The 24,003-nt window shown below is 42.0% G+C and overlaps 1 protein-coding gene across 3 annotated transcripts in view; it reads right to left on the bottom strand.

Annotated features, from left to right (window-relative positions):
- ube2o (ubiquitin-conjugating enzyme E2O) overlaps positions 1-22,532 on the bottom strand; it is a 31,862-nt gene extending 9,330 nt beyond the window's left edge. The window contains exons 1-11 of one of the 3 annotated variants that reach the window (XM_034586682.1): positions 22,031-22,532; positions 5,090-5,149; positions 4,543-4,653; positions 4,160-4,257; positions 3,830-3,893; positions 2,824-2,967; positions 2,115-2,224; positions 1,719-1,869; positions 1,551-1,608; positions 1,052-1,196; positions 336-491 (exon numbers count right to left, since the gene is read on the bottom strand). In XM_034586682.1, coding sequence (XP_034442573.1) covers positions 336-491; positions 1,052-1,196; positions 1,551-1,608; positions 1,719-1,869; positions 2,115-2,224; positions 2,824-2,967; positions 3,830-3,893; positions 4,160-4,257; positions 4,543-4,653; positions 5,090-5,149; positions 22,031-22,456 — 1,523 coding nt within the window. In that variant the 5' untranslated portion in view covers positions 22,457-22,532. Of the gene's footprint in view, positions 1-335; positions 492-1,051; positions 1,212-1,550; positions 1,609-1,718; positions 1,870-2,114; positions 2,225-2,823; positions 2,968-3,829; positions 3,894-4,159; positions 4,258-4,542; positions 4,654-5,089; positions 5,150-22,030 lie in introns of all 3 variants that reach the window. The other 2 variants (XM_034586674.1, XM_034586689.1) reach the window with 2 other exon arrangements.
- Positions 22,533-24,003: the final 1,471 nt, after the last annotated feature.

Here is a 24,003-nt window from a genome sequence, read left to right as displayed (position 1 = left end):
AGACTTGTGCGTGCATGCATGAATGCTTGAGCGTGTGCAAGACCAACAGAGGAAAAGCAGCTATTGGTTGATTTAACATTTGGTAACTGGTGAAGTCATTGGTATAATGTGAACATGGAGCAGCAGGTGATGTCACTTTACCAATCAGCCTTATATCAGAGACGCAGTCATTTTATCCCTAAATTTCCTTCAGGACCAATAAAGTATAATCTTTATCTACAGAGGATTACAGTATGAAAGAGCTTTAGTTTGAATAGATACAGGAAGCATCAAAGAGCCAAAAAAAGGGGGAGGGAAATGTGTTGTACTGGTGTGTTCCTCTGCTGTGCACCCACCGGTCTCCAGGCTTGAACTCCCGGGAGAACTTGGTTCTCTTCTTCTTGTGCTTCCTCTTCAGGTTGCGAATGGAGAGAGGGATGCTCTTCTTTCGGTTTGTTCCCAGCCCGCCGCTCTGAGATGAGGCCGTGGAGCTCGCAGACGACGTCAAAGAGCTGCAACCACAGTTCGAGTGCCAGGGTCATTATTCAGAAATCTCATTGAAAACATATACAAATACAGGATGTTTTTCATGTTGCAGGTTAAGGATGGTTAGAACAAAAACTACAGAACCTGACATTTATATTTATTGCTGTTCTTTTTTCTTGATTAACAGACTATATTAAAAGTATTTTGTAAAACTAGACTCAGCGTCCTGTGGTACTGTTTGTTTGAAGAAATTCCTTCAAGGAATTCTTAAATTATCAGATTTACTGGTTTGATTTTCAGGACATTAGTGAAGATTTGTCTCCCGATAATGACGACTTACAGACACAACAAACTGTGAAACTGTGTTATATAATGAAATCCAGAAACGGACCTGTGATATTTACTCTGCTCATTAAGCTTTTCACTTGAACACTTTGAGATGGTGGTTCAAGTCTGTGGTTGTGTTTTTTATGCCGAACATGCTAAGCTTAGAAACGGCTTAGCATTAATCTCTACAAAGAAAGTTTTTGTTGCATTGTTACAATCACAATGACGACATTTTAGAACAGGGAACAATCAAGCAGACCTGGTATCGTCAGTGTCCTCTGCAGCCTCGTCATCGGCGTCCTGGTCCCCCTGCTCAGCTGAGGTGTCAGTGTTTTGGGAGTCTGGGGGGTTTGGGATGGACACCACAGGACCGTTGTTGTTGGGGTGAGACGAGTCTGTCTGCTCTGATTTGTGTTCAGCTTGTGATGGACAGAGAAAAAAAAGTTTGTCTGATAATAAAAATGATGATAAATGACCAAGCACTTTGTGCGTGCGGAGACATTTTATACCCTCTTTATTCTTATCTTTTCTCATTTAAACCTCTAGTCAACTGCACTGGCTTTCATGTCCGTCCCACTATTACAAGATAGTGAAATTCTGTAACATTAAAGCCTTACTGAGTTCAAGAAAAAGATAACATTAAGGGAGCAGAGGTGTGTGTGTGTGTGTGTGTGTGTGTGTGTGTGTGTGTGTGTGTGTGTGTGTGTGTGTGTGTGTGTGTGTCTCTACTGCTTTCTCTGCTGTGTGTTGTTTGGTACCTTCTGTGTCGGCGTTCTCCGTCTTCTTTCCTGAATCCTTCTTGAACATCCTTTTCAGCTGCAGGAAACACACACATACATATAAATATAAAATGTGTTTTACAACAGAAAGCACAGTAAAATATTTACCTAAAACACACATGAACAGATAACACATTCTATCCACACCTTTCTGGCCACAGGGTCTTCAGGCAGGACAGGTGCACCCTCGGGTCCCTCACAGGTGATGCGTGTGGCGTCCCCCTTAGCGGGAAAGACGTAGAGGGCCCTCTCTCCCAGCTGCCTCTGGGTGTGGTCGTAGTAGCCCAGACGTCTCACCCTAAACGCAACCAGGAGAATAGTATTACACCATGAGGAACAACACACAGTAACAGTTTCTTCTGTTATTCAGACCTCAACTCAAACTGAACCCAACACTGACAATATTGTGGAATACCTGAAACAAAAGTATACTGTAGCTGTCTAATTTATTTAAATTCTTAAAGCTGCAAGAAAATAAAACGTAAACTCACAACTATGACTAGAGGAGGGTATACATAAATACAGACTGAGATTTTGACTGACCTGCAGAGATTCTCCTGTGCGATGGTGGAGGGAGGTGGATAGACGCTGTCAGAGCCTTTCGGGGAGTAGCTCTTGGTGATCCACGTGACCTTCAGCTCAACCACCTTTACCTGAGGGAAACACAAGGACACAACAGTTTATCAACAAGAGAAGAGCTTTGCACGCAGCAGTCCATCAAATTTACAAAGACAAAAAGAGTTTCATGTATTCATTGTTTCCCTCCATCTTACACAGACCAGTGTGTCCACGCAGAGCTCTACAAGTCAGCACAGTAGCATTTAATAAGTGTAAACTGATTGTATTATCCTGATATCACTGTAGTGATTTTAATGCTTCTGTGTCATTTGCAAAAACAACAAGAGCAGACACCAGTGTACAAATACACAAATAGGAAAAATACAAAATACACGACACACTAGCTCTAATTTTAAGTGGTCACAGTTCTGATTTGCCACCATTGTTTGGATGAGTCTTTAAAGCGGGATATGTAGGCCATTCACATTCTGCGCGTAAATGGCATCGAACAGTTTCCTTTAGTAGTATTGACTGTCACATTTATTCATTATGGAAATTCTTCCACTGCAGCTGGAAGTGATGAAACCTCAATACAATGAATAGATGCTCTGAAATTGGTTGTTCCATTTCTCAAACACAAATAAATGATGGTGTAAATAAGGTGCGATATATCATTATCATCTTGTTGTCTTACCTCTTCTACCACCACCCTGAACTTGCACTTCCTGCTGAGGACAGGTTTGACCCCTGACAGCCACTGTACATTAGAGAAGACTTTGGCGGGACCAATGAGGACCTGGCCTGGATAGAAACCATACGCCTCATCGAAGAACAGACCCTGGAAAGGAGCACAGTAACAAGTGTATAACAAAAAAAAGAATAACTAAACATTTCACTTGATAACAGAAGTCCTTTAAACACATATGGACCTATGTGATTTCAATGCAGCATATACATTTCTATCTTGCACTTCTTCTGTACGTTATTGTTTAGAAAGTCCTTATATAAAAACTTTTGGGAGAAAATTCAGTGACCTGTAAAAAAACCCTCTGATCTTTAGACAGAGCACATTCTAGTTGTTTCTAATAGCTAGTTAGGATTACAGTCCAGAATTGTATGACAGTGTAAAGTCTTACATATCATTAACAAACATTAGAGAGGACATGCTAACCACAAACATGTCAAGAAAACTAGAAATTTAACATTTCTGATTATAAACTGTTCAACGACAGTTTGATATTTCATGTGGAAATAATGTTGCTTTTTGAAATATTTTTTCATAGAAAAGGGAAAACTCATTTGTATACATTAAGTGTTAGTAAGTCTGTATAACATTTCTCATTATTTTCTGTCCTTGGTTTGTTTCATTAATTTTTCCTTACTTTGTAAAGCAGCATTGGCTACCTTGAAATAACATTTTAATTATTATTTAAATTCGGAGAGAACCACAAAATCATGGATTGTAAACAAATAGCAAAGCAATGGAGTTAGTTTTAGTCACAGTGGACAGAGGGACTTAAACCTACAAATAAGTACTACAGATGAATAAAATGTATCCCAGGGTAAACCAGCAGAACACTTATCCTACTATCAGACAACTCATTTCCACTATGTCTCAGTGATCTGACTTGCAGCAGCAGAAGACAATTTAAAAAGGGGAGTATACCTGAAGTGAAAGATAAGAGCTTGTGGCTACGTACCGAATCACTGACATGTGGACAGACGTCGTAAAGCTTGGCACCGTCCTCCACACTCATGGAGCACCTGCAGAGAGACAGACAGCCGGTTGACATCCAGTGATGAACGTGTGCCAGGATGCACACACTGCGACAGACTAACACATGGTCACAGTGCATGTTTTATAATCTCTCACACACACACACACACACACACACACACACACACACACACACACACACACACACACACACACACACACACACACACACACACACACACACACACACACACACACACACACACACACACACACACACACACACACACACACACACACACACACAGTCTACCTGGCTCCATTGGAGAGCTTGAGGATGATGTGATTAGTCAGGTCGTACACTTTCCCCAGCCAGAAGTCATAGGCAATGTAGTCGCCATACATGAAAGACTTGAGAACACAATCACAACAGGACAATGATCAGTTTTACATTTTTATCAAACTTCAACAATCATTAAAACAATAACTTTTCTCCAATCCAAGCATTTTGTTTCATCCGAGGCTGATCACCTGATTGCTTTATAACACTTTGACCATTTCCCTATAAAAAATATATATGTATTTACATATACACTGACTTTTTCCAGTGAAGTAACTAGAAATGACAGGTCTGTAAAATAAAGCACTGCCACACTTGTTACTCATTGGTTGCAAAATAAAATGTTTGTCTCTTACCCAGATGTGTTGCAGGTCTTTGCTGTTAACTGGATACAGAACACAATTTGTTCCCACTAGTTTCACTGCACACTCGATGTCAATGTTGGTCACAATACCACACTGGTTGTCCTGTAATGCAACAAACACAAGCTCAACAATGTGTCATCATTATCTGCATTGTAATATCCTGTCCATCAACAGACACTTTAAGGTATCACTTGTAAGCTATTAAATGTTGGTGTTGGTGTCAAGCAGCATCTTTAGTAAACAACACTTTGATCCATAAGAAAATAAAAATTGTAATGTGTTTTTATTCACATTGAGCTGTTGCACTGTGTTAACACATAGCCTCTGTTTAGTCCTTTGTTAGCTTCAACCTGCAGTTGTATTCCAGTCATGTCTGATGCAGCAAATGGAACGGAGCGATGAACAGTGACATGACTGACAATGGGAGAGAGATGATTGAAAAAGAGCGAACAAGGTAACAAGACAAAAAAGGAAAAGGTGAAGTGAAAAAAGAAGAGTTAGAGACAAAGAAAAGATGCAGACTGAGGACTTCACTTACATTGGAATGGTTCCGTCGTACAATGTCTCTGATGACAATGGATCGATCTTCAAGCTTCAGCTGTAAAAGAAAGAATGAAGAAACTTTAGAAATGCTGAATGACTTAAACTTTAAGCCGTCCTACACCAACACAAGCTGCTGTCACTGAAACTGGATCATCATTTCTTATTATGGCCCTCACTGCAGTTCAGTGACCCTGCGCTGAACTGTTCACACTCAGTCCATGACGATATAACTGATCGGATTTGTCACACCCTTGTCAGAGCCATGAGGACTGCGACATGCACAGTCAGCAGAGCCAAGATGTCCCCCGAGAGGAGATGATATGGTTTTGTCGTCTAAACAGAGACACATTTCACTGAGCTGGCCAGCATGAGAATCCAGCAGCATGATGACCACTGAAGATGTCAAACACATTTTCACGATAAATAATTCATCAACATGGACCTATAAATAGGATCTGGAAAACCAGACTGAGGGACAGATGAAGCCAAAACCTGTATTGATCAAGATTTACAAGCCCAGAGAGAGAGAGAACGAGGGCAGAACGCAGCACAAGCTCAGCTCCCTGAGAAAAAAAACCTTGTTCCTGTGAGCAAAGTTTCACTGCGTCACACTAAGCCTGATAGCAACTGTTCAGACTGAAGACACAGAATTAAAAAACAGAACTTAAACATGCACAGGCCTGCATGAGTGCCGTCCATCTGTATATAGAGATGGACGACAATCTTCACTTCCCCGTTGTGTCCAGAATTGAGGCCAGAATATCCAGGATACGAACGCTGCCATCTTGCATCAATACCTCATTTGGAGCCAGAGTGGATATAAAGATATTTAACTATTCAGAGCAGCGTCGGATTGACGGATGCATCACACTGCCTTCTGGCAAAAATCCTGTCAACACTTGCAGCCTTGTGTTCTCATTACAGAGGAACAGGGAGCTGTTTTATATTTTCATGCAGCGCTGTAGTCTGTCTGAATTTGGCAGATGAGGAAATGCACCTGCATGATGTGAAGCATAAAGACTAATAATCAACATAACAAAAAATCTTTCCAGTTCCACCTATTAGTTTCTTTAAAACATATCATCATCTCGTCTTCATCAGTTTGTTCTGTGTCCATGGTCAATACTTAAGTTTCACACTCAGCTAATAATTAAGCTTAAGGTCTATGAAAGCAAACTATGTCGTACATGAGCACTATCCTGAGTTGGCATCCAAAACCATCAACTACATGATACACGAAGGCTCACGCCCCATCAGTCATGGTGAAGAGAGTGAACGAAAGAATGAAAAAGAAAGAAAAAACAGGAAAATAAAGATCAACCCATTTTTCCAGATCCACTTCAAAATTCAATGGGTTCATCATTGGGTCATATCCCACCCCACACATTTTCAAAACAGACAAAAATCAATAAAATAATTGTAATAATAATAAAAAAATGCAATAAAACAGTAACCTCCTCAGTGGAGGCAACCAATACAGTGATCCTGCTGATCTCAGCACTTCTGTATAAGTTATATAATATAAGGTACAACAGAGGAAGGTGTAGACAATACTGAATCCCATCACTAACACATTTATATTGAGTCTACTTTACTTGACCTACTTGAAATTTAACAGAGTGAAAGGGGAAGATTTTCACACTACAGCGTTGCTTCTCTAACGCTGAATCAGGTTGTACAGATCTACTAAACAAAAAGTAGTGAGGTCCGCAGCTCTACTGAAAGTCACCCAGCCTTCACACCAATAAATCATCCATTTACTTTTCAGCACAAATAACTGCTGCTATTATTTCCTCACAGCCTCTCTGCAAGTCATCAACTTTTATTGTCTTCACTGCTGAGTGACGATCTTACCCAAGAATGTACAGGCAACCAAAGTCATAGGAGCACGGAGATCAATCATTGAACGGGAAGGTAAATCATGATGTTCTTATATAGCGTTTCCAACCTCTGCAATATCAATATATGGTGTTTGAAAGATAAGTTCCCTGATTAACTAAACTTTAAACAGCTATAATATTATGAATTAAGGCAGCTGATTGATGTGGGCAGAGTTATACATGTTCATTAACTGATCCCCCCCTTTATTACCTTGATTAATGTGATTAACTTGATTTGCAGCTTGGTTTCATTACTTTGTCTTTACACAAATTGTAAAGACTTGACTCTCTGCAGCACTTTGCTTTAGTCAAATGAAGTAATAAATTACATTTAAAACTCGTTTCTACCAAAAGATAAGAAAAAAAAATAATGGTTGATGTTTAATTATATGAAAAACATTGACTATAAAATCTTCACTGCAGATAAACCAGGTAGGATGATTTCTAACTTGACTCTGCAACATAGACTGTTTATAAAAAAGCTCTGCACACAACGTCCAGCACAAGAACAATAAAATGTGACCGTATATTAAAGAACTGAGGAGGACTCACTAATGACAAGGAATAATTCAGGAGCAGCTCCAGAGCATCAACACAGGACAAGAGAAAAGCCCGTTCCAAACAGGCAGGTTTTCAACGAGCACTGCACTAGTAGCAAAAAAGAAATTGTCCAGAAGAGTGTTTACAAGAATCTACCTGTAGGAGGCCCAACCTCTACACTGTGAGCTACAGCACAAGCTGCTCTATTGGCAGAGCACTCACAGCTCAGTGGCAGCCAGAGCCTCTGAGTTTGGGGAGAGACAGATGGAGGTAGAGGAGGAGAAAGTAATTAGGAGTAAAGAGATTGAAGAAATTAAAAACATGGGGCCTGCTGCCGACTAAGTAATGACTGGAGAGGAGAGACTTTCAATAAAATTTCACTAAAGTTGGGAAAAGTGGAGGAGCACATGTTGGCAGACTGCGGGGCAGCTGATGATTCAATCCTAAAATCAGGAATGATAAAGCAGCATGAGGGAAAGAAGTTTTTAGTTTTAGCTGGTCGAGCTGTTATCATAGATTTTAACTGTGCCGTCATATCCACACAAGCACAATCTGGACTTCATAGAGAAGGAAATATTTTACCATACTTCAAACAATCACAAAACAAGCAGCATGAGCCTCCAAAAGTTCGGTCTCAAACTGCTTTACGGACGGTAAAAATATTATGGACCATAGCACAAGAACACGTAACACCAGCACTAAATAGTGCCAGCACGTGGTAGTTTGTGGTAACGTGAGCTAGAGTGATGTAGATAGAGGTGCAACACTGGCAAGACAGCAAGGTTTTCGATGATTTGACCTCAGGATTGTTTGTGACGTATAACGTGATTCACCAGGAGAACATAAAAACAGAAAGAAAAACTCCTCTACTGACAAAGGGAAAGGAGTCAATCACCTTTTTTGCAGATGTTACCTAAATGTGTGAAAACGATTATAAGAAGAAGAAAGTTCCTGCAAAGTCATATCAACTCTTGAAATGAGACTGTGTGAAGACATCCAATTATAGGAGTGATGGACCTGTGAGCACATTGACACGCACGCGCACGCACGCACGCACGGCAGCCTCTGCTTTGCCTCACTGTAACCCTACTCCACTGAATTCTGGAAGAGGAAGAGTGTGTGTACGATCGATGAGTCGCCATGTTCCCTTGTAATCTATTAAACAGCAGCCTGTCTGCTCCCCATGTCTCTACTGCTGGGGGTTAGTGCACGTACGCACACGCACATCTCTTCATTAATATTCTCTCAGTGCATCATGCTGCAGTGCAGTACATGGGCAGATTTCTTCACCAGATCAAAAACATTGTTTAAAATCAATATATAAATACAACATTACGACACCTTAGATAACAGCTATATTACTGAGGACCTCAATAGGACCTTTCAAACAGCTGTTAGTGGCTGGTTGACAATGGCCTTACTGGCTAATATTGTGTAATTTTAATTTCTAATACAGAGATGATGGATATCTTGTAATTGTATGATGTAAATTACAAATTCTGCTACAGAGCAACATGTCTCTGCAGTGGGTGTGATTCCTCTCCAGGAAGAAAGGAGCGAGAAGAGAATGCAGTTATTCCACAAACCATAGTGATGAAAAAATCTATTACAGTTTTCTTCATAGTGGGAGGGATTTCTTTGGGATGTCAGCAGTCCAATGTGCTGCTTGAACAGAGGACTGACTACATTTGCGTACTTTTCACAATATGCAGATGGAGGGAGCAGCCTGTTTTTTGCTTGTATTATTAACAATAAGCTATCGTGAAAAATGTTTAATTCCTGCTCCCTAAAGGAATCTGTAATTTATAAGTGAAAAGTAATCAGTGGAATTTGTCTTTACATTATGTGGATCCTTCCATAGCAGAGACGGCTACTGCCACTAACGAATTGTCTCAGCAGTCCAGGAAGAAATCAGCTTTAGTTGATTTCCAGAGTATTTACTGCTCGTTTACGTATCTTCACTTCACTTTCACTTTGGAATGAAGATTGTCTAAACGTTAATGATTACGCAAAAACTGTCCAAGCGATTTTATTGAAACTAGGTGAAAGGAGGAGGTAAGGGCTGAGGAAGAAACCATTAACTTGTGGAGAAGATTCGATTAAGAGGGTGGATAAAGGATATTTTTCACTTCCTTTGCAGGATGCAGGTTTTTTTGTGAATTTCTTAATGAATAATGCAGATGAACTTTTGGTGCATATCTGGATAATGATCTGGATTTTGAGTAACAAAATAAGTATTTTTAGTGGGTTACTGTACAGTAACAAATATTACTATACCATAGCATGGATATTTTGCCTGTGTTTAACCTAAGCAGATGGCAGAACATTTCTGTGTACATGGTTTATGTATCTGATCATAATAATATAATGTATTTGCAACATGGTGATAAAATGGCCGATCAGCCTGGGCAGAGGAATGCTCTCTCTGTGGGACCTTATTTTTTGGTTTTGGTGACTAAACTAATTGATACAACTCAAGCTGAGGAAGCATCTGCCATTATGGTAGATAATGATGAGAACCCTGAATAGGGTGTTTACATGCCAGGTATTAAGGCTTCTCAATAAGGGATTATCTAACCAGGATAAGGCATTATCTGGGTTTGTTATGTGAATCACTCGTTCAGGGGGAATTTACACATGTGTGCAAAGGTTTTGGTAAAGAATTTAAAAGATTTTGTTTAACCTGTGAGAGCAGCCTGGTGACCTTTGATAGCTTTGACTTGGGCTCTTTGATTCACAGATAAGGGGAAATTCTTGAGTTTTTACAGTCTGCAAAAGAAGCAGATGCTTGTCTAATGTAGGAGGCTTCTCCATGTTACTCGCATACAAGGCACATTGAAACAAAGCTCTGTCAAACACATGCCCAGACTATATAGCGGCAGATATTTATGCATTTTCAAAACACCTTGAGTTGTAGACACGTGCACTCTATACAGAGTACATCCCTCATTAAAACAGGACTCAAACACTTCCCCTCCTCATCCGCATGCATCCTCCGTCACACGTACCCACCGCATTACTGCAAACACATACTGCACAATGATGAGAGAACTAGACGGCTCGAGAACAACAAAGCAGCTGACTGTTGCTATGGCTCATGTAGTGATGATGAGAAGAGAGGCGGTGAGGTGGTGGTGCGCAAGGAGTCAGACAACAAAAGAAAAAGACCTGCCTATTTGCACACATAGATACAAGAGTGTCTGTGTCTATTTGTGTGCGGTGATGGAAGACAATCTTGGCCGCTTCTCCATTCAATCTGCAGTGGTAGAAGGGCCCGGACTGATAACAAGAATCGATGGAGGACGGTATTTGCTTGGACTTCCCGGCCTAATTAACACAAGTCATTATTCAGGTGCTGTACGAGGAGGAAGAGGAAGAGGGGGAGAAAGAGACACTGCAGAGGACTGCAGCTCAGGGCCACGCCTGTTCTCCACTCTGATAGTTCACTACGCCAGGCTCTCTCATTCTGGTTTCTGTCCTTTTCTCATTATCGTCATTTCTATACTGACAATCCTTCAGATCAACATACACAAGTCAAATGGATTCAGAAGTAACAGGTGCAATACAAGGTTTTCTCGCCTCAAACACACATGCCTGTACTCAATGTTTATCCTATGAGAAATTCCACTCGCAGATACTGTCCTGTGCAGTCATGATGACAGCGCCACGCCCTGCACCTCAGCCTTCAACCTCTGACAAATCAGCTTTCTGCTGAACCACTACAGTTTTGGGGAAATGAAAACTACACTACTCTCCTTTTTTTTTTCCAAGGGGAGAACAGACCAATTCTTTTCAAAAAAGGACTGGAGCGAGATGTATTTGCTGCGAGCCATTAATTGCCCGGTCTATTTCACACAGATTTGAATCTAATTTAACTTAGACACACTAAATCCTGAAACTCTCCAGCCAAGTTGGAGATCACTCATTCAGGAACTACTGGTCGTTTAAATCCTTTTTCAGTAGCTTAATAGTGAAATAATATTAAATAAGCAGCATAAGAAAAGGGATGACAGTATTTGTTTTGGATGAAATGTGGAATTCACAAATTTGTTTGTATTGCACTGCAGTTATATCCCTTTGACAACCAGTGCAGTTTCTGTCTTCTAAATTTTTTTCTCCCAGATTCATAGACTGTGACCTTTGACCGCCAAAATACAATCAGATCATCTGAGTCCAAATGAATGTTTGTACGAGGCAGTTTGAAATATCACTTTCACAATAATGGGATGCGACAACACGAAAAACATAATGCCTCCGGCCAAAGGCTGTTGCCCACACGGATGCATACAAATTCTTGGATCCGCCGCCTGGTCTGGATCCGCATCAAAAGGTAGTGGGTAATTCCCTGACCCATATCACATCCTTCTTTTTAGCGTCATCAGTCCAGTAGTTTATGCGTAATCCTGCTAACAGACACTTGGTGGAGGTATAAAAATCCCTAAACCACCTAAACCACTGCAGAACAATGCACTTCTCTGCTTTTCATCCGTGTAGTCATCCTCCAAACGAAAAATGTGGTGATATATACGGTTACAAAATCAATACTCATTTACAAAACTGTCAAGAGTGGGTGTGCTTCAGTTTAACCCACCTGCTTCTCTTTTAATGGTGCTACACACTGCACTCCCTGAATAAAATGTATACCAGACTTCATCTAAGCAAGCACCTTATAATTTTTAATTATAATACATTTGAAAAGACATACCTGATATTGTTTCTTACTACATAGGTTTTTTTATATATTAAAAAAAAATGATTGCAATAAATCAAATGAGGTAGATTTCCTTAAATGTGGGGAAGCAAAAAATAAAATACTAAATCAATATCAAGTCCTTGGAGCCCTGGTTGATATGAAGATAAACAAGTGAAGCATCAATCCTCACACCCTGACACTTTGTTCTTGCTGCTGCAGGACGGTCTGTCTGACTGAAGGCTATTGATTGGGATGCTTAAGGGTGTGTACAGCTCTATTAAAAAGAGAGCAGGCACATGGCCTTTTATCCATTGAGACCATGGGGGAAGGTCAACGGAACGAATAGCACAAGGGATCTATGACTGAACAGTTACCTTACTGTGTAGTTTGAGGGCTGATGCACCAAAAGACAGATTGATAACAGATACAGAAAAAGAAGGACGGCTGCAGGACAGAGAGGTGTGCACTGGGGGAGAAAAGAGTCATAAACAAGCAGAATATGAAATGTAAAGAAGATGCAGTCACAAAGAGGCTTAGAGTATAAGATGGAGAAAAGGAGAAGGAGATAGAAATATGGATACTTAAGAGGGGCAATCATGAAGATTAAGAAATAGTGAAACAAGTCAGGGGAGAAGATGGTAAGAGGGTGGAGGGTGCATTGAGAGGAAGACGGGGTGTAACGGGAATAAATGAAGAGGAGTGGTGTACAAGGCACAGAGGAGACAGCAATCAGAAACCCAGAAAAAGTGGGAGATAGAGACAGATCCCGGGGAGAGAGAGAGAGGTAACAAGCAAAAGCAGGAGCAAAAATAGACAAGAGCAAAAAAAAAAACAGCAGATAGAGAGAAAGGAGGGGAAGTAACAAGGAGTAGAGAGAGAGGAGACTATCTCCCAACTGGGCAGGGCCAACACTGCAGAGGAAAAAGGGTGGATGAAAAGATGAGAGAGGGAGAGAGAGAGAGAGGAGAGATGCAAGGAGAGATGACTAGTGGGATGGGTGCAGGCTCCAGCAGCTAAGTCACTTCAGAGTCTGTCTATTCCCGTGTGTGTGTCGTCTATACAGAGAGAGGATGAAATGAGATCCATTATCTCAGGCCAGGAACAGAACGACCATCCAGTCATGAGTAAGAGGTTTACGGGATGGGTTCGGAGGAGAGGAGAGTGTGGGGGGCAGGGTGAAAAGATGAAGCAGGGTAAGAGAGGAGTGACACGACAGTGGTGGCGGAGGAGATGGGATGGAGGAAAAGGTGGAGCTTGCTGTGGAGAAAGAAAGGGAGCAGAGAGGAGGAGCAGAGGGATAAGAAAAAGGGAAGATAGAGGTTAAAGGAGGAGCACACAAGGGTTGATGTGCAGTCATGTGATGTCCATGTCGTATCAGATTTACAGGAAATAGAAGATGCTGACATCATCCTCCAAGTGGTACGAGTGGAAATACATTGCGTTGGATTTGTTTAATGTCAGATGTGCATCAATGAAATATTCAACACATATTTAATCACGACACGGCCACCTCATAAAGATGACCGACTCTCAGGCCAAGAAAACTGGCCTCCACATGAACAAGTGTGAAATGATGCGTATAAAAGCATCATTAGAGCGCAACAGCTCTGGTTCCAGAAGAAGATTTCCTGTTAGTTTTCTCCATTGACATTTCAGAAAATCCTTATAAAAGGCCGACCAGCTTCGAGATGAATCATGACCATTAAACAAAAGAGGCAAAGATACAAGGTATAATTTTAGGAGTGAAGAAACTACGCATCCCATTGCAAATTATCCTTTCCCAACGACTTCCATCGCACTTCAGTGATTTTCACCCTTTGTAGAGTTTTCCTCATCTCTCAAAAAAACACTGCTGAGGTAAAAAAAAAAATGCAACGCTGAATGATCCAATCGTGGCCGACATGATTTTCAGCAGGAGCAAACTTTGCTGTTCTCTTAGGAATCTTCTCGCGTTCCATCCAGGGACTACCCAGTGAAAACAGAGTGTTGATTGGTTGGTGTCACATAAAAGCCAGACGGACAAACCAATCTCCTAATTGTGTGAGGGTAGCAACAGATGACACGTGTGCCACTCTCTTTTCATAAGCTCATTACTCCTGTAAATCATGACACTGGGTTTTATTATTGCTGAGGTATTATTGGAGAAATCTAGAAATATTGATTAAGGCACAGATAAGTGTCCTTTAATTCCAGAGTGCTAACTTAGAACAATGCCTCGAGCCCCTCAGATTTGGACAGGGTTACTTTAATGACTTTAATAACGATGATGATTTTTAGCAGCAAAAAAAATATTGATCTGTTTGTTGTTTTTTTACAAAAGGACATTAAACAACCTTTACGGTCTGGAATGGTTGGACTTGTCAAAGCATGAACAAGAGTGAGGAACATGAACATATTTGAGGTGAAAGAAAATGAGAGTAATGTGATATCCCGAGAATGGAGGGAGGATAACGGAAAAATAGGATCCCGGAGGTGACAAGTACACAGAGAGCACACCAGTTTCACAGCTTGTCCCATTTCACACTTGGATAAGAAGTCAATTTCACTCTAACAGCCCAGAGAGGAAAGACTAAAAGGCCAAAACATGCATTTCATCTTGCATCTTTCCGCTGCCGCGCCTCTTCCTCCACCCGCTGAGCGGAATCATCACCTCATCACAGTCGACAATGACACAATCTCAGCTGCCTATAAGAGGGCAGCGCGTGCAACAAGAGGGAGCAAGGAATCAGGCGACATGGGTGCAACAGAGTCACCCTCAAATTTAGTAGCAAATGTGTCTGATTGAGTAGCAGAGGTGGAATAACTGGACAATTTAAAACTATATGCAAAACTCAGTAGAGAGCATACCTCCGACGAGGCCCAACAGTGTCCTTCAATTAAAACAAGACTTATAGTTATAGGCCCCATTATGTTTCTCAGCTACACATTGGTGGTAGTTACAGGTTTCTATCCCTATTTGTTACTATATCCATACACCCTGTATGAAACCACATTTAAATCCACTAGATCCAGATTTTTACACTTAAATCGATACACAATTTTTTTCATCAAGATTCATACATAATTCATAAGGAATCCACAAAGATGTTGAAAAACACATCTCACAATGCAGAACAATCCCAAGATCCGCTTCCTGATCCAAAATTGAATGGGTTCTTTCCTGACCAATAGCACACCCTTGCACCAAATGTCATGCTAACCTGTCCAGTAGTTATTGTATAATCCTGCTAAAAAACAAACAGATGAAAACATAACCTTAAAAGTGAAAGTAAATATGTTTCATTAAACTTATGAAATGTAATGCATGACTAAATCATCAAGTATATGAATCAACTGCTGCAAGATATAATTTTTTTATTATCAGTGGTCCAGCAATGACTGAATTAGAACCATCAAAATTAATGCAATTAGTGCATAATGTTGTTGAATTTCCCTGTTTGTATGGATAAAGGATGTTAGCAGGGATCTACTTGGTGTTTTTCTGTAATGAAACAGCAAAGAGGAGACTCAGTTTGCCTTCTCTTGCTAGTCAACTTTAAGTCAGCATGTCAAAACTAAATAAGCATCATTACTTCTAATATAACAAAAACTGTGACTTCTTAAAGTTTGAATGAATGTTGTACAACAGATGAAGTCATACAGTCTGCAGGCGGAAAGTATCGCAACAGGCAAGAGCTGCCAACCAGGAACTAAAATTAGACCTGTGTGTGTCAAAATACAGGTTAATGTCTTTCCCTCAATTATAGTTGCCTGAGCTTTCCCTGCAGTCAAAATATGTTGTTATACAGCAGCTGGTGTTGAGCAATGTTTGCATTAATAATCCATTTCTGATCGTGAAGACTTCAGTCATGATTGTACAACAGCAATGCAGCACGGGAGCTGGTTTTCTTGTTTTTAGAGGCATTGTTAGCTGCTCAGTGGTGACAAAACTAAATGCCTAGTGCCTCTGAAGTGTCCTGGTGTGTTTGTGTTGTGTGTATATTCCTGGGCCTGCCTGGCACCTGCACAAACCCATAACTAAGGCTCTGCGTAGCAAAGCGCAGTTGGGCGGGCCTGGGCAATGGCCACATGTCCCAGATTACACCAACGTCTGCCAGCCTACCTTGAGCACCTGCAGAACGATGTATGAAATCAATCAACCTTATCTGAGGGCGTCGACGCTGCAGATTTGGGGCAGAATGTTCAGTTTCAAATATCTAATCGTGACCGTTTTCACCATCAGGCACTAGTCCCGTGAATTCCACTGATTTTTTTCCACCACCACAAGCATTTTAGTAAAGCACCTGACAATAAAATGTATTTCTAATCAGATGCTATGTGGCAGGTTTACACAAGAAAACACAAGAGCAGTGTGAATATTTGAAAGAGAATGGTGTGCAGATCCACTCTCACATAATAAAAGGCTTAGCTGCTAAGTTAATTAGAACTTGCAGACTAAAGAAACAGAAATCATTAATGTGCTCGCTCTAGTCTGCTCTTAGGAAACTGCAGTAGCCAGTGCACAACGCTGACAGCCACTTCAAACCACATACACACCAAATGCTCATTTAAAAGCTCATCTGGGTGAGAATATAGGGGAATGGAGGATATAGACAAATGATGTGTTTAGTCTTTGAAATCTTGTTCTTAAGATGATTCTTTTTGATCAACTTGATTGCTCCATCTATGGATATTAAATGCATTAAGTGCATTAATCAACCAGCTAAAATGCTTTTGAAGAGCCAAGGCCTGGATTTGAATAAAAAACATTTCTGTGATCATACTTGCAGGATGCATGGTGGAGGATGCTGAAATAAATCTGTGTGTTGAAGTATCTTGAAGATTTATGCAGCAGTCAAGCCTTTTTGGACAAAAGAGGTCGTATTCTGTGGGTCAATGGGGTTGTGACCAGAGGTCTGTAGTTGGAAGGATGGGGGTAGGGGGCAGGCATGGCCGGACTGACAGATGGGAGTCACCCTGCCGCCAGAGTACTCAGCAACTGCAGTGTTCTCCCACTTCCTTCCTCTTGTATTTAGAGATATATTTTTACAGTCTCAAATATATTATCAGTAAGTCAAGTCAGGAAAACAATGTGCAGAGCAGAATGGACATTTTCACTTTTACAGAATGACTTCACACAAACATTTTGCTCCAGTGTAGATAGGATAAAAAGCCAAAGATTGATGGATGATGTATGACATCATGCTTTTGCATGGTAAGGACGGTGGGGGAGTAACACAACAATGCACAACATATCTGCTACTGCAGCTGTTACAAAACCACAGCAGCCATTTCATCTCTCATCACTGTTCTGACTGTTTTATTGAACTGTACAGAAAGCGTCCCTAACTAACTCGTTTGTTTTAAAGTCCAACTATGGACCAGGACAAAGATAAATGCAGTAAAACCACAGGAGCCTCCTACTCGCTTAATAAAACATTGATGTGGTGAAACAGACAATAAAACCTCATATGAAAAACAAAAATCAACTCACCAAGCCTCTTGGTGTTACTGAACAATGTGACATGGCTACAAACTGTGATGATCGTTCCCCCAAACACTGACAGTTGGGTCAATAGCCTGCAAGTGGAATTTACTAAACAAAAATAGAGAGCGCATACCTTCACTAACGCTCAACATTCCCCTTAAATTCAAATCAAGCTGCACCACACTGCAAACACTCATAAATATCAATCCCCTGATCCAGATCTAAACCAAAATATGATGGGTTCTTCCCTGACCCATAACACATCTTTCCACCAAGTTGCGTGGTAATCCATCTAGTTGTTTTTGTGTAATCTAGGTTACAATCAAACATACAAACCAACAGGGGTGAAAACATAACCTCCTTGGTGGAGGTAGTCAGTCTAATGGTTGCAGTATTGAGGAATGTGCCTCTTTCAGGAGTACAAACCCGAGTGCACTAAAATAGCAGCAAAGCTCCGATTTCCCTCTGCGACGACAAGCCATAGTGGACTGGGAATTTTAAATGGATTAGAGAGCAGAAGGTGGGAATTTAGCATTTCTATGACTGAGAGCCTGCACATTACCATAACAGCCAGCTGGTACTGAACTGTCTGCTGGTCTCATTACCTCCTTTCCAATCAGGATTGTGGTTTCATTTCATTTTACATTCTCCTCTTGGTTTTGACATCAAGGTGATATTTAAATTGGTTTTCGATACTTGTTTTCTCCATCTTTACCACCCACTGTGCATTTCCTTGCCCTCCTTTCTCACTTCTCCTCCCTCCAAACCTCATCTTTGTCTGCAGGGCAGTCAGCAGCAGTGGGTCTTGCTACACCCACCCTGTCATCATTTAACCACACCAGCCTCCTCCCCCACCCCTACACTCCCAGAGCATCAGAGCCCACCTTGACCCCTGTGACCTAACACAGCAGATAAGAACTGATGCATCATTTCATCACACCATATGTACCGGGCGTTTCCGTAAAGTACATTTAGGGACTTAACAGTGCTCCCATGGGTGTTTGAGTTACCCAGTAACTGATAGAAGCAGGGACATCTCAGGCTAAGACTCAACTGCTGCTGCCTTAGAGTGTCCCACTGCTGCACCTCTGTGCTTGGATGGAAATTGTGTGTCAGTTGTGCTGCAGCATCAGGGCTCTCTGTGTGTTTGTAACTGACTGGTGACTGTGGCAGGCCCAGAGCAGGCAGAGGCACAAGGTCTGTTAGTTGGTTTTCAATGCTCAGAGACGGTTACAATTTTAATCTTTTAATAATAATGGATTTAGAATTTTAACCACAATGGCACTCAGAGAACAAATACCACAAAAGAGAAGGAAAACCCCCATCTTGCAAGGTTAAAGAAAGTAAAAAAAATGTATAGACCTGCACCAACATATAATGGCTTCTTCCCTGACCCACATCTTATCCTTCCACCAAGTTTTGAGGTAATCCATCCAATAGTTTTTTGTGCAATGCTAACAAACAGAAACGCTAATGAAAACATAACTCCCTTGGTATATAGGTATAAATTATCATTAGTATAATTAATAAGCAAATCAATATATTTCCAATGTAAAAAAAAAACAACACTGAAAACAAAAAAAGAAACTAAATCAAAATCCAAAGCTGGGGGGGAAAAAAATCTGCTCTGGTGCCATAGCAACCAAAGCTCTGCGATGCACTGAAGTACAGAAAATCCTGTGCTACACATGCTGCATGTTAAAGACCACTTCATCAACACCTTCAGCTGTTAAATGTCATGTCAGCCCACTTATGTGATGTTTAAGCTACTCTTAACTTAAAGGTATTTCTCCACATGATGCTGAAGGAACTGCATGTTCCTACCTGACTAACATCCCTAATATGAATGAGTTCCTCATGTCTCTATTGTCTAGGAGATCCTTTACAGTGCCAGGTAGATGTATGGAGTCAGTGTGGAGTGGACAGCAGCATTAGTCCTTCTAATAACCTGCAGCGACTCTGAGTAGATTTAAAGTCTGTCAGGAAAATAAATCACCTTGTTCTACAATCATTGACGAGGAAGAGTCTTCGAATTGTCTTCGTTCCTACATGATCATGTCTCTATATCTTCCTATTAAAACACACAGGAGGCTCAGACGGTTTCACACTAAAACGATTACTGTGCACATGAGCGTTTTGGCTCTGCATCAGTTTGAATCCCCATCCTCACTAACACGCCTGAAAATACGTGACCACTCACGTACACCGGGCATGCGCGTGCCAGTGTAGACAGGAAGGCAAGCACGTCTAGCTCAGGTCCCGCTGGGCACGGGAATTGTCTCGGATTGCGCAAATAATAGCTTGTCTCCTGTACATGTAAACAGTTGTGTCGCAAAGACAAGAGGGTCAGCGATGATGTAACTGATTGTTCATATTGCGTTCTACACTGGTAGTCGAGGCTGGTAGTCGGTTGTTTTCTTCTGGAAGGGGGTCATGTGATAGGAGCCTGGTGAACCAGCAAAGGCTACATCGTGACCGAAAGGCTACATCATCGTTTCCAAACATCGCCGTTTCTGCCTGTAGATTAAAACGTATCAGGGTCAACAGCGTTTTCAAATTCAAGTGGCTCTAAAACTCAGGAGTAGTGTGGATGTAGCCAGGCACTGAGCATGGAAGGCAAACTCCAGAGAATGTCTGGACGTATTTTTTTCATACATTTTACATAGCTCATGAGCTGCAGGTTCACTGCACCTCATGTGAGAGCTTTCTTAACACTGCGGGTCTGATTTGCACTGACTTCCTCGATTCTTCCTCGATTTTCATGCAATACAAAAGAAGCAATAAAAACATTATGATTTCATTGGACTTATAGTTTTGGATCGTTTATAATTTGCATCTAATGGCTGCCGCTGCGCTATAAACTTCAATCATAGGTTTTGTAGGGAAAATGCAAGTTTTTTTAATCTCAAGAGAAAGTGCAGCAGATTTCAAACACCTGTTCTCCCTCCACTTATCACTGCTGAGAAAAAAAGCCTAGTACAAGTCAATATATTGAGGAAATATCATCTTCAAGATTACTGCAGGAAGCAATTCTGAATTATTCATCAGAATCATCACTGTGCTCTCGGAATATACGTAACTAAGAGGAAGCCTGTCGACACAGGACGTGGTGCACGGAGATAAGCAAAAACATAGCTACAGAGTGAACTCCAAACCTGTTCACACTGGCACAAACTAGATCCTTTAGGGACACAAACTAGCAATGACGCAGCATAAAACCGTCCACGTTCTGTCGAAACAACCGTGTCATTGTTCGCAAGTCTCTGTTGTGAGGAAGGTTGAATGAAGCTCTGGCCAGAACTTTACTCATTGAGCCAAGAGGACAAAGCAGCGCAGCAACATGGGCCATGAACCAGGCTCCTTCTGGTCCCATCCTGTGTCTCTACAATGAGCTGATATGAGCGTGTTCCAGATCAGTCCTCCGACAAACTCTGTCACTCCTTCTTTCAACAACGCCCGGGAGAAATCTAGAGAAGTGGCAGAGGGTTCACAGGGCGGCAGGGTTCCCCATTTCTTTACCAAGCATACAATCTGAATTATTTTATCCCGCGAGCAACCGCCGACTGTGTCTTTTATAAGAAATAACCCTGAAACCCTAAGCCCATTCTTAAACATATACACCTTTAATACTTAACTCGCCTAGACACTATTTACATTTTTCTGATTTTGTTTGAAAAAGTTCCTAAACAACAGCAGCAAGTGATCATCGCTAATAAGCTGCAAATATCCTCAGGTTCCTTTTCTACTGAAATGTGCTTATGGCTGAATTCAGCAGAAAATCATTTGCATACTTTACGGAGGAATTTGAGCCCTTTGTTCTGCAGGCTCAGAGTTCAGGTGACAGCTTTAGATGAATATTGAAATAGGAGGCAGGTGTATTCGAGATGTTAGGTTCGTGATATTTAGTCGTTTTAATGATAAAGTCTTTAACAATATTCTCAGACAGAGTCACTCCCAGCTCGCACACTGAATCCAAGAGGACCAAACCCCAGCGTGTGTGTGTGTGTGTGTGTGTGGTCGACAGCAGAGAGCTGCACCTGCCACAGCCCGGAGCTCCATCCCCGGAGCAGACAGCTCTGTCAGCCGGGTGGAGCGAACGTGAGAGCGGCTAGCTGAACGCAGACAGGTGCACCAGCCTGATTAGCCGGCTCCAGCTCAATGACATGAGGGCTACGAGCTAAACCGCTAGTTAGCATGCGCGTCTGGATGCTAGCCAGTTAGCCGGTTGTGCGTTCTACGGTAGACGGATTAGATGAACCTTATCCCCGAGTGGCTAACAGCTGTCCTCTGCCCAGGAGACAGTGGGAGCAGCGGCCTCAGCGTGGACACATCAGCGTGGACACATCAGTGTGGTACCTTTGTCTCCCTGATGTCCTGCTTGCCTCCCTCGGGGTACCACTGGACGCGGACGAAGCCCCTGCCGAGCGGCTGACTCGGGGAGTCCACGGCGCTCTCAGTGTCCGAACCACCTGGGGCTCGTCCTCCTCCTCCTCCTCCACCGCCACCGCCGCCGCCGCCGCCACCATCGCCGCGTCTCCCCCCGCCGTCGTCGAGGTCCGAGTCGGAGTTAAATTCCTCTTCGCCGTGGATCATCCGTACGAGGCCGAACCGGACTGAGCCGCGGTACCGCCCGGTGACCAGGTCGTGGGAGAAGAGCAGCCGCTGGGAGCCGTCCGCCGTAGGGGAGAGAGCCAGGGATGGAGGCTCGGAGACCGGGCTGGCTGCGGGAGAGAGGCCCGGGCTCGGGGATGCTGCCGCATCCGATGCTACGGGCTCCGCCATCGCTGCTGTTGTCAGGGAGTGATGCTTGCTGGAGCGAGGATGACGGTGGACACAAGAAACAGTGGAAGCAGCACGTGTTTACGTCGCTGCGTAACTAACGTGCTGTGCGTAACTAGTGCAGTGTGACAGCGTCATCACGCAGTACCGTCTCTCACCACTGAGCGGCGCTGTGAAATCAGTAACTAAAAAGTAACTAAAAGTACAAAAGTAGTACTTAGTACTGAAGAAATATTGACACAGAGCTGTTCAGGCTTGGTCTCTGATCATGAGACATCAGTTTGGCGGTGATAGGACAATGCACACTGGACTTATGACAACATCTTCTCCTTTGGGGGCTGTTGCTACACAAATGTAGTTTGAGGGAGATAGACCCATGAACACGGAAGTTACAGCAATTTCGTGTGTCACAGCGAGTCGATGAACTTTAACGCCACGCCATTAATATGGCGTTTGACGAAAAGTCACAGTAATCTTATGCCTACATTATCAATGTCTTGAAACCCTTTTGACATAGGTTTGACATGGCTGCGGTCAGTAGATGAGGAGGAATACTTCCAAGTGTAAGACATGCAAAAAACAAGACATTTCCTGTTGCCACCAGGGGGCGCTGTGTTTTTAAGTCATGATTTCTGTGTAGATGTCATCAGGCCGGGACTTTTGTCTTACATGTCTAGTTTGGACTCGATTCGACCAAATATGTCAGAGATACAGAACCTCGTGTTTTGATAGCGTGTAATCAAAGTTTGACGCCACGCCACGGTCACACCGTGTGACGAAAAATCGATCTTTGAGGTAGTTTTCATCTCCATCTTGTTGTGATGACACGCATCTCCATATGAAGTTGATCTGATGAAAGCCCTGGGACAAGTACATCAAAGTAAAAATGTGGAAAATGGCCAATATGGCCACTAAAGTCAAAATGGCGGGCTTCCTGTTGCTTTTTTCCCAATGCAGCTCTGACCCTTTTTGTCTGTCTTGTCATGATACACCTGGGCTACGATTTTTGTGAAGATCGGTGAAAGCTAACTGAGGGCCTTAGATGGCGCTGTTGAGCCATTTTTCCACGCCCATTTCAAATTACTCCAGAATACAATTACTTTTTGGGGTTTTGAATTCCCTGCAAACTTTAGTAACAATTTGAGCATGTCTAGGCCCTGAAAAAGCCCCAAAAGGGAAATACAAATCCTTCAAAATACAATAGGGCCTCCCACCGGAGGTGCTTGGGCCCTAATAATTACATAAGTAATGCATTTTTATTGAATAAATAAATAAAGATTAGCATTGATATAATAACCTAAAAACAAAAGAGAAAAAGTCAAGTGTTCACTAGGATGTGTACTGAGACTCTTTAAAAGCTGTTTAACATCTGGTTGCAAATCAACTTGCAGGTTAGCTGTTACAGAAATCATTAGCTGCTTACACACCTTCCCTTAGACTTTCCAGAGGGGCTTTATGTGAGAACATAAATGTTTGAGTCAGTTGCTCCAGAATAAATCCATAACTTATTCTGCCAGCCCCTGTTCGGAAAAGGTCCAGGTAAACCCTTG

This window comes from Hippoglossus hippoglossus, chromosome 1 (genome assembly GCF_009819705.1).
Source record: "Hippoglossus hippoglossus isolate fHipHip1 chromosome 1, fHipHip1.pri, whole genome shotgun sequence".
Lineage (NCBI taxonomy): Eukaryota > Metazoa > Chordata > Actinopteri > Pleuronectiformes > Pleuronectidae > Hippoglossus > Hippoglossus hippoglossus.
This window is presented reverse-complemented; position numbering and strand designations above follow the sequence as displayed.